The 11,263-nt window shown below is 38.5% G+C and overlaps 1 protein-coding gene across 1 annotated transcript; it reads right to left on the bottom strand.

The window, feature by feature from the left end:
• Positions 1-265: 265 nt before the first annotated feature.
• On the bottom strand, positions 266-10,818 carry ANKRD1 (ankyrin repeat domain 1). Its single transcript, XM_001367388.3, has 9 exons — positions 10,707-10,818; positions 9,814-9,993; positions 7,787-7,924; positions 7,404-7,511; positions 5,974-6,072; positions 4,789-4,887; positions 4,515-4,613; positions 4,298-4,396; positions 266-1,160 (listed from the first exon to the last, which is right to left on the bottom strand). Exons 1-9 carry the CDS (start codon positions 10,731-10,733, stop codon positions 1,050-1,052), a joined length of 960 nt encoding a protein of 319 aa, XP_001367425.1. The 5' UTR covers positions 10,734-10,818; the 3' UTR covers positions 266-1,049.
• Positions 10,819-11,263: the final 445 nt, after the last annotated feature.

Genomic DNA, 11,263 nt, shown 5'->3' with positions numbered 1-11,263 from the left:
GCTTGTCCCTTTGCTGTGTTCAGCTAGACCTTGATTAACTTTGTCCCACTGCAAGAAATTCCATTCTTCTTGATTTTTTCCTCCCTCTCTTTCCCCACCACTAGATGCCTCCTGCTACCCAGCTCTGAGGCTGCATTGGGTCATTGTCATTCTCTGCCAGCTTGTTAGAGTGAGAGAGACGGGAAGGGGGCTGCTGCCTCGAGTTCTCTGAAATGTCCTTTGGCGTTTAATTTTTTCCCAGGTTAACGAGGAGCCCAAGCGAGGATTTTAAAAGAGCATTTAAGTTTATTGTTTGAATTACGAATACAAAATGTACATACAAAGCAATAGAAATTTACAAATTTACAGTGTGGGTGCACATTCTCGAGGTTTGCGTTGCATTCCCTGTGTATTACGACACATTGGCTTTGTTCCCTTCCCGGCCCGACGCTCACATTCATAACAATCTCTGAATGCAACACTCTCCTGATCTCACTCCAGAACCCCTGGGCTTGCTCAGAATACCAGTCCGGCCAGTCCAAGGAGCAAAACGGCATACTTGACTTTGAATTTTCTTAAACCTTTCATCACTTTCCTTTTCCTTTTCAACCAGCCTCCTTTCACTGTCTTTTTGCTGAATTTAGCGCCAGCAGCAAAACTTCAGGAGAGAAAAACAGACCACAATGCCCGCCTGTAAGTTCCTTACACTCATGTTGGCCAGGAAAATGGCCACTGTCTAATATCAATGGGCATTTGTAATCCTGCTGGCTAATTAGATTTAACAATGATGTGCCGGAACTCTCTGGAAATCTTACACAATAATTAAACTTTGACCACTAAAGCAGCGATTTAAAAATCGGTGGCTCTCACTAGCAACCAAATAAATAAATAGGAATAAATAAGAAAAATAAATAAAGCAAATTCACGTTGATCTAACTGGAATTTGTACATGTTTCTGTTTTCAAATTCTGTTTGTGCATCTTGTTCACATTTTAGCATTTTCCCTAAAGCAGATACGTAAGGTGAAATAGGTTTCCGCGGGGTCCCCTCCCTCAACGGTCTGACAGCTGTTAGAATGTGGATATGCGGGAGGTTTTGTACGAGTTCTCTTTAAGACTGTCAAATATCGCCTTCGTGCCGTTCTGCCACTGAAGAACGAGATCCATTGGGGTTTTCCCATCCTGTTCAGAAGAGAAAGGAACGTTTTACTTCCAGGTGGAAGGAGCTGATCAATTCCCGGCTAGGAGAGTTGTTTGTCGCTTAAATGCAGCAATGGATTATGGTACAACAGAGATACATTGCGTGTTTTTCCTGCTGTGTATTTCGCAGCTAATGATGTTGAACCTCATGGTCCTATGTGTCTACATGGCTCCTTTATTGTAAATTAGGTACCCCGCCAGTACTTTTGAATTCCTCCAAGCCATTTAGGCAATATTAAGGAAGAGGAGATCTTCTTTATTTCTCTCCTTTTCTGTTGAGTATTCAAAAACCAGTACCAGAATTGTGTCGTTAAACTGTATTAAAATGAACTTTTTGTTTTGCACTTGCTATCAACTTCAATTATACATTCAGAAATTTGCTTCTACCCTGTAATTCACAGATATGTTTTCATTTTCGCTGCAAGGGGAAAAAAGTAGCACTTTTCTAGTCCTACTATTTATTTCTAAGCCACTATATCAAACCGTGCTTTAAGGAAATCTAAACTTAATAAAAATAGGTAAGAATACTTTGTGAGAATTGTAGCTCGTGTAACCCACCATCATGTATGTCTTTGAGAACAACCTAGAGAAGACTTGCTATCTTAGAGAGTATGATCTTCCTTTGTGGTATCGAGTTCCAAAGGTTGGACTCGATCCCAGAACATCTGTAGTTTTTCTAATCTTCCTGGATAGCTGGGATTATAGGAGTGTCACCATGCCTGACTTGTGAAGTAATTTTTAAAAATATTTTTTATAAATTTGCTATATAATTTATAATCCTGGGTATTTTTTTCTGCTTTTAAAAACATTACTTTGAGAAGGGATCCCTCGGTATCACCAGATTTGCCTCCCCAAAAAAGAATTTTCTTCCCTTCCAAAAGATTCTTTGAAATAGTGAGTTCTGTGAGTGCACTTATACATGTTTTTATTTCCAAAAAGGCAATTTTCACCTAACTTTTCTGGAAGGAATAAATCCATTATGTAAAGTGTGATATACCTGTGGTTTAGGAACTGGAAAATATTTCTGATAAATATTAAATTTAAGGCATGTTATTTTTAGTTAATTTAGACAGAATAAAGCTTGAAAAGGTAGCTCAGGGATAGAATCATTCAATTTATTTTGAACAAATAAACCTATGTAAATTTGGTTTCAATATACCTATTTTTTATGTACATCTGCCTCAGGATTTGTGGTTTGCAAAGAAAAAAATTAAATCTAGGCCTTTTTAAATGACATTTTTGTCTTATAGAAATGTTATGTCCTCCTTTTTCAATATCTGCTTTCTAGGTGGCATTTTGATATCTAGGTTTTTGAGGGCAGGAATCAATAAGCATTAATTTATTGTTTCCTTCTCACAGAGCACTGACATAGATTCTCAAGGAGATACAAAAGTAAGATACAGCCTTTGCCCTACTAGAGCTTAGGAGGGATATGGCACATATTCAAATAACCAATCTACAAAATAAAACATAAGAAACATACAACATGCTGTGCACAATGTATTGTACACAGAAGCTACATAATAAGTGTTGAATGAATAAATTGTATTTCCCTTTGCAGAAGGTGATTCTGGGAAGACATCAGATGCTCAATTTTGCTCAGTGTCAGGAAAATGGAAGGAGGGATGATTATATACCCAATCCAGAAATTAAATTAATAAAATACTTGTAAAGAGAAATATATTTGAATATATGTAAATATATTCAAATCGGTTTTTTTTTTTACATAAGAGCATTTATCCTCTTAAAATAATTTGTAGAGTTGTTTTTTTTTCTTCAGAGCTATTATTTTTAGCATCTTATTAATGGAATATTTTAAGGGTTACCTAAAGGCAAATCGATGTGAAGAGTTATGATAGTTAACTCAAACTATAGACAAATAATATGACTTTTAAAAAAATAGAGAGAGGGTTGGTGGAAGGCAGGAAGAGGAGGAGGATGGAAAATGGTACCAAAATGATCCACCTTGGCTTTTACAGTAACTGGACTTCATTGCATCATTGCTCTGCTCTCTATTCTAAAATTTCAGAATACTTCAGGAAGGGAGCAAGAGTGGGAGGGGTAGCTACCTCTCTAAATGCCCCTTGGGCTTAACTCAGCTGTTGGTGTTCAAGGCAGGTGGCATTTCAATGACTCATCTGTCTTACTGTGAAAGTGAATGCTTCTGATTGCTCTCTTGTCTTGAAGTCCAAACTTAGAGTTGGGAAGGAAATATTTTGCATAGAAAGGAAGCAACTTTGAAGTGGAAGCAGCCACTGTATTCCAAGAACAGGGCCTTGCACTCCAGAGCTATTCTTTTGTTGAGTAAAAGAGCAAAAGAAAAAAAAATCGTCTAAATATCAAATGAAGGATTCACTTTACAGAAGTTTTTTCAGACCTCTGGTCAACTGACCCAAGGCTTCCCCACAGCCACTGGGGGATTAGTGATTTTTGCAAAGAATATCAACTCTCCTGAGAGAGTCACAGAACCACCTAAAACCTGTGGATACATGAATTTTTTGAAGATGTATTTAGTGCAGAGCCAGAAGAACAAGGTATTCATCCATCCTAGGAAAAGTTTGAAAATTGTGCCTTTTCTGCATTATTGTTAGAAGTGTCGAGCTTTTATAAATGTATGTAAAGTAGCTATAACTCATGTTACTTGACATGCCACAAAATAAAATATCTACATGCCACAGGGAAGATAAGAAGGCATTAAAAATGTGTACTTTGGAGGACAGCTGGGTGGGTCAGGGAATTGAGAGCCAGGCCTAGAGATGGGAGATCCTGGGTTCAAATTTGACCTTGGGCACTTCCTAGCTGTGTGACCCTGGCCCCTATTGTTTGCCTAGCCCCTACCACTCTTCTGCCTTGGAACCAAAACCTAGTATTGATTCTAAGACAGAAGGTAAAGGTTTTTTTTTTTTTTTTATGTGTACTTTTATACAAAAAGAAATATGGAAAGATACCTTTAATTGTTCTTGCCCTACCTAACCCACCCCCAAATATACCCACTCCGTGTATTACAATTTAGTTGGCTATCTACTCTACTCTAACCCTAGTCCCATTTCTCATTAAAGGGAATCCTTCAGGAGATGGGAGCATTCAGCAAATGATGTAGCTGGCTATTAGGAACTTACACAGTTCTTGACATTGAGATTTGCTCCATACATAATCAGCAGTCTTATCATTTTGTAACGGTTCAGCCTTACAGCATCATGCAGAGGTGTGTCTCCTTCCTGAGAGAAGAAGAAGAAAGCAGCTAAAGGAATAACTCAAGAACCCCTTAGTCAAGTGCAGGTAGTAAATACTGGAAAGAACAATGTTTGGCAGCAGAATTTTGGAGCTTTGACTTACCCTGTCTTTGGCGTTAAGGTCAGCTTCACATGCAATGAGATGCTCCCCACACTCGTACCTGCCAGTTCTCACGGCCACATGCAGAGGGGTACTGAGCAGCTAGACAATCATAATGGTTGACCGTCAAAGACACAAAGTAAGAAGAGACCCTACACAACCTTCCTCCTAGTCTATCATAACTGGGAAAAGGAGGCAAAATTGACAATGGAGTTTTCCTATAAGTAATAGGACCTCACACTAGGATTTCCATTTCCGAGCCAACAAAGAGTTTTACCTTATCTCGAGCGTTGACATTTGCTCCTTTGTTTAGCAAGATCTTCAGAACATCCAAGTTCCCACCACGACATGCCCAGTGAACAGCAGTGGACTCAAGCTATAGTAGGAAAGCAACGGAATATGAGATGCTCTGTGCTAGAAAGCAACACACAGGGACAGATGGGGCACAGCCCCCCCAAATCAGTGAGGGCAGGAGTGTTTGGGGGAGCAGAAGTCGGCATGCAGCGGGATGGAGTCTCTTTGTCACAGTTTCTCCAAGTAATTTAGTTCTTATTTAGTTTTGTTGTTGTTGTAGTGGGCAATCATTTCTTCTCATTTTTAGTTTTAAAAAATATGTAAATTTATCTTCTATGGTGTGGTGGATACAGTGTAAGATCTGGAGTTGGGAACTCTCACCTTCCTGAGTTCAAATCTCACCTCAGACACTTACTAGCTGTCTGACTCTTAGCAAGTCACTTAACCCTATTTGCCTCAGTTTCATCATCTTTTTAAAATAAGTTGGAAAAGGAAATGGCAAACTATTCCCAGTTTCTTTGCCAAGAAAACCTCAAATGGGTTTTCCATGATGTTAGACACAGTTATGTTGACTGAACAAGTTCCTCCTAGAGCTTAAAATCTGCTGGACAGGTATTATTTCTGTTTTTGTGTATCCAAACAATCTACAGGTTCTTCATAAATGTTAATGATACAGGGGGCATCTGGGTAGCTCAGCAGATTGAGAGGCAGGTCTAAAGATGGGAGATCCTAAGTTCAAATCTGGCCTCAGACACTTCCTAGCTAAGTGACCCTGGGCAAGTGACTTGATCCCCATTGCCTAGCCCTTACCACTCTTCTGCCTTGGAACCAACACACAGTATTAATTCCAAGATGGAAGGTAAGGGTTTAAAAAAAATGTTTATGATACATAATTAGGCAGAGTGTACACTTCCTAAAGAGCTAAAGCTAAAACACAGTAGAAGCTTAAAACAGATCTTAATTCTAATCTGACACATTGTGCTTCACCCAATCTTTTAATACACTTTTCAGTAGTCATAGATGCTTGACTTGAGGGAGGGAGGGAGGGAGGAAGGGAGGAAAGAAGGGAGGGAGGGAGGGAGGAAGGAAGGAAGGAAGGGAGGAAGGAAGGAGGGAGGGAGGGAGGGAGGGAAGGGAGGGAGAGAGAGAGAGGGAGGGAAATATTTACCATATCACGGAATTCAATGTGGGCTCCATTATTCACTAATTTCTCCACGATGGCCAAATGTCCTTGAGAGCATGCTCGGTGAAGAGCTGTCCGTTTGTACTTTTGAAAAAAGAAGACAGAATAAGGATGGCAATAAATATGAAAGCTCTGCAGAAAGCCATCCTTTCCTTCTCAAAGTGATAAAGAACAGGTTGCTTAACTATTGGATTTTCTAACACTTATGATGTTGATATCTAGTTTGTTAAAGTTTCATAGGAAACTCTCAGTGCCAAGCTGCCTATCAGGCATATAACTGAAGTATGGAGCTCTGTAGTGTGACACAGCCATTTAAAAGGTTCAGAAGCACTTACATTTGGAGTTTTTCCTTTATTATATGTTGTAAATTCATTGTTTACTCAACACTTGCCATAAAAGATCAGACAGTTATCTTCCATCTTGGGATGTGGTTATGTCAGATGGAAGATTCATTTTTGTAGCTGAGCTCGAAGACTCATCTGTTTCATTTCATAGTCACAATATATAGAGTTTTGGAGAATTTTCATAAATAAAAATAATTTACATGTGGGGCATTATACATACAAAGCAGGCATTGCAAGTATAAGGTGACCTCAAAGGTTCCTTCCTTCTCCAAATCTATGATATTATGATGCCATTTTCACAAAGGAAGAAACTAAGCCTGAAAGAGCTTGAAAGTTGTGGCCAAAATCATAGCTAATAAATAGTGCAACCAAGCCAGACTGTATGCTGTCTGAGTTCAGATACATTGCTCTATCCATAGTGACTCATTTCCTTTGGAACCATACAAAAGGGGTCTAGTACCTTTGGTGAATTTGTTTCAATTGGGTAGATTTATCTTTCTAGGGAAGATTCATATGTTTTGATCCAAATGATCCCTTTCAAACAAGCAATATATTGCTTTTTATATATTTTATATATTGCAAAATATGTTTTACTATGGTTGACTTGATTGGTCAGAATAATGGAAATAAGTATTTTTCCCTCCCTCTGGAAGGACTTTTTAATTAGTTTATCTGCATAACTGTTTTATTTTGTTAGATGGAATAGCGTGTATTATGGGGGTGGTAGTTAATGACTATGATGGAAAAAAACAAAGGCAACAATGGAATATTAATTTTTTAAACATCGAACTATTTCTAAATAATCAAAGGCAAGGAAGACTAAAAGAAGAGATACTGGAACAGAATATGGTGCCTGGAGGAGAAAATTATTTGGGCTTTCCAAGTTCCCTGTTGTTGCATGCAGCCCGGCTCTTCCATAGATGTCAAGATCTGCTGGAAGTGCTTCCAGCTGCTAATTTGGGGATACTTCTGAACAAGCTGTAGTAAAGCATCAGAACAACAAAAGGGACAAATGCCAGGGAAAGAGGAGGGGGGTCTTGATGCAGGCTGGAGCATAGCTAATGGATTTACCTCATCACATACATCTGGATCCTTCTTATCAGACAAGTATTTTTCAATGACTGGCAGCTTGTTCTCCAGTGCAGCCTTCAGAAATCTCTGCGTGTCCACAGGTTCTGTCTAAAGACCAAGGCAATTGTAGTGTTACTTTGGATGCACCAAGAGTCAGCCAGTTCATAAGCAGTTAGTAAGCCCTTTCTATGTGCCAGGCACTGGAGATGAAAAAAAAAAGGCAAATAAATATATGGTCTCTGCTCTCAAGGTGTAAGAAATATATTGTATAAATGGGAGGTAATCTTGTAGGAACAGATAACAGCATAGACTTTCCATATATTAGCCTAACGACCATTCAGACATTAGACCACAGTTCTTAATATAGTCTCTATAATCCTTACTATAATTTCTGGTTCGGGTTCCTTTAAAACTGGGACTTTGATTTTCTTGTATTTTTTTCTTTTCTTCAGTTGAATGATAGTTTCCAGGTCTTGTAAATTTTCAAGCTTTGATCTTTGTTCCAGTTTTTTCTTTTTGAGCTGAAAACAAACAAACAAACAAAACATCATCCACTCTGGTGACCCATCTGCAAAGAGCACTCTAAGACAGATGTTCTTCACCTTTTTGGGGTCCTTGTTCCCTTTGGCCATCTATCTGGTGAAGCTTACCTTCCCAGAAGGATTTTTAAATGCTTAAAATAGAATATATAAGGTAACAAAAGGAAAAGATTATATCAAAAGAGTGATCAAATATATTAAAAAAGAAAAAGTCAAGTCCATTATCTAGGCTATATCTACATGCACAATGTGAATGACTGGGGGAAATTATTTATAAAGTTTGAGGAAAAGGCGTTTTTACCTTAATATAGACATTTCAGATTAAAGTAGGAGTCTGAACTAGATTTATTCAGAAAATTGATTCCATTTCCATTTGATTCAACAGGTTTGTGTAAGTGTAGAAACAGTCTAAATGCTAACTGTTTGTACTCCCATGGTAGGGAAACCTCAGGTCTTTCGTAATTGTCATCATCAGGACACAAAGTATGATGTGATGGGGAAAACAGATTTAGGAAGTCAAGCAACCTAAGATAGATCTCTGGTTCTATCACTCTGGTGGGATTCTGGGCAAATCATTTAATCTTTCTAAGTTCCAGTTGGCTTATAAACTAAAGTGGTTGGATCTCTTTAGGTTCCTTCTAGCTCTAACACTAATACTCTGAAAACTCACATCTCTTTCCCTTTATTATACATACATTAATCATTTGAATAGAATTATAGATATCAGTAAAAATAAATTTCAGATAATTTTGAAAAGAGACCAAAAGAGACCTGGTGTCTGAGAACTGGGTTAGAACCCCCATTCTGTGGCAATGTTACCTTGGGCAAATCACCTAACCATGGTTGGCCTCAAGTTTGCTCATCTGTAAAATGGGAGAATAAGCCTAGATGATTTCTAATGTCTCCTCCAGTTCTAAGTCTATGATCTTACAACCTATTCTTTGAAATATGAGCAATCCTCCGATTCTAACATTTCCTTATGATTACACATTTTACTTCTTTACTAGCAGATTAGTCACACTTGGAACTCCATTCTGTAGGCTAACTGTGTACACAGGCAAGGAAATCTGAGAAGGTAAAGGCAATGAACTAGGATCTTTCTCTAGAGGACAATAAACTTTAATTGAGGGAAAAGTGATTGTCTTGATTTGAATGTCAGCCTCTAAATCTTATTGTCTGGCCATTTCATTTTATTGTGTTCATAGAAAACAAGGATTAACTTGGGATCTGGTGTTGATAATCTTGTCAAAGACTGCTTATTAGTTGTGAGGGAGATTCTTACAATCCATTTCTTTGACTAACTTGACTTATTCAGACAATGACTTCCATTTCCATTTCACTCTGCATGTCTGTGCAATTGTAAAAACAGATTAAAGATTAAATGTTGGTATTTTCATAGTAAAGAGACCTCAGGTCTTCACAGTTATTATCATCAGCACATACAGTGTGATGTGGGAGGGAAAAAAAGCTGTTTGAGGAAATCGAGTAAACCAAGATGCATCCCTGGCTTTATCACTATCTAGATTTGGATCCTGGGCAAATCATTTAATTTGACAATTTCAAAGAGATTGTTTTTCAAAAGACTTCGTACTATCTTAGATATGGGATTTGGGTCATAGGGAACCTTAGAGATCATCTCATTCAACACCCTCCTTTTACAAATGGGGAGACTGAGGCTAGAAAAATAAAATGACATTCAATTTCACCCACCTAGTAACAGAACCAGAATTCAAACCTAGATGCTCAGACTCCATACTCAGCACTCCTACTAACCCACACTGAATCCTCAGTTTTGATGATGTTCTTAGCCCCCAGTGAGATTTGGGTAGACAGGGGAAAAAATCACAGGGTACCACTAATTCTTTTTTTACCTCTGCCTCTCGCTGTTTCTCGTTTTGTAATGTTTGACTTTCCCAGTTCAATGAGTGTCTTGGAAGTGTCTTCAGGTCCTCCTGCTTCTCCAATGTAACAGCAGCTTCATATTCTCCATTTCTGAAGTCCTCTGGGAGGAAATCCCTGGTCTCTCCACTGTCATTCTTCTTCCCAGTTACCTAGAAAGGGAAATGCAAAATCAAAGGCAAAAGGGTATTGTCTCAGGCAAATTCCTGTGAAGGATGCTGAATTCCCCTCCAGCTGCTGATTCTACCTTGACAGAAAAAGAAGACCTAGATTCAAGCTATAATCCTCTGATTATAAAATCTGATTATGAAAGCCACAGGTATTCTTGGGCTGTCATGAAGTGATTTTTTAAATACTGGACAAATAAAGAATTAGTTTAAGTAGATACATTTTTATAAATATCATTTTTGTTTACTAAACCAATTCCCCACCCGCTCCCCAATTCTTAGAAACCCATAAATCTAGTTCTTTCAAACTTTTGTCATTGAGGTTTTTTGTTGTTGTTTTTTAATGTTTGAGTATTTAATTCATCCCAGTATTCTTGGCTTCCATCAAATCTATTCATTCTTCTCATATATTTTTCTGGATATGACTCCAATCAACTTTCAGCCATAAATCAAAAGAGATAACCATGATTCAAAATATTGTCAAAAACTTCTCCATTTCCAGTGAATGACAAATCCCATCAGAATATCATGAACTCTTTTCACATGTGGTTTGGATATGTAGAAGAAAATGGCATCCTCTTTTCCCAATAGCAACTGGAACTAAGTCTTTATTCTACACAAATTCTAAAACAGGTTTTAAAAATACACACACATACACACACACATATACATACATATATATGGAAATCTGTACCTACCAGATCCTGGACTCTCAGCACCATCATCTTTGCCAGTCCTTGGTCTCTAGATACTCTTACTAATGGCACCCCCAAGTCAGTTCTGCTGAGACCTACTAACCAATTAGGCCTATATATATGATGGAAGGAGGAAGGCTGAGTGAGATAATCTTCCAACCTGGGAATCCAAACAAGCCTCTCGCCCCTCCCACCACTAGTCAACTCAGAGGCAGGTGAATGTTCATTCCAGACCTAGAGTCTGGGAGGGAGGGGCATGGCAGTCTAAGCACTGAATATGTGAATTGGGGGAAATGTGAGATGCCCATTCCACTGGCAGTGACCACATCGCTCAGCAATGCTAGTCATCTGACCCATCAAGTGCCCATGGGACAGCTGTCTGTTGATATTGCACCATATCTCTACATTTTTTCCCCTTCCTTGCCAGCTTTTGTGTGAGTAACATATCAAGAAAATGTAAATGCCCCATGTGTCACACTCACAGTAATATCTTTCTGATAAGCAGACTTATCAGCACTTCCCTTCAGGGAAATAGGACAGCCTTTCCCTGCATGTAAACA

The sequence above is a fragment of the Monodelphis domestica genome, chromosome 1, assembly GCF_027887165.1.
Source record: "Monodelphis domestica isolate mMonDom1 chromosome 1, mMonDom1.pri, whole genome shotgun sequence".
In the NCBI taxonomy this organism is placed as follows: Eukaryota; Metazoa; Chordata; class Mammalia; order Didelphimorphia; family Didelphidae; genus Monodelphis; species Monodelphis domestica.
The sequence above is the reverse complement of the archived record's forward strand: the minus strand, read 5'-3'. Positions and strand labels throughout refer to the sequence as shown.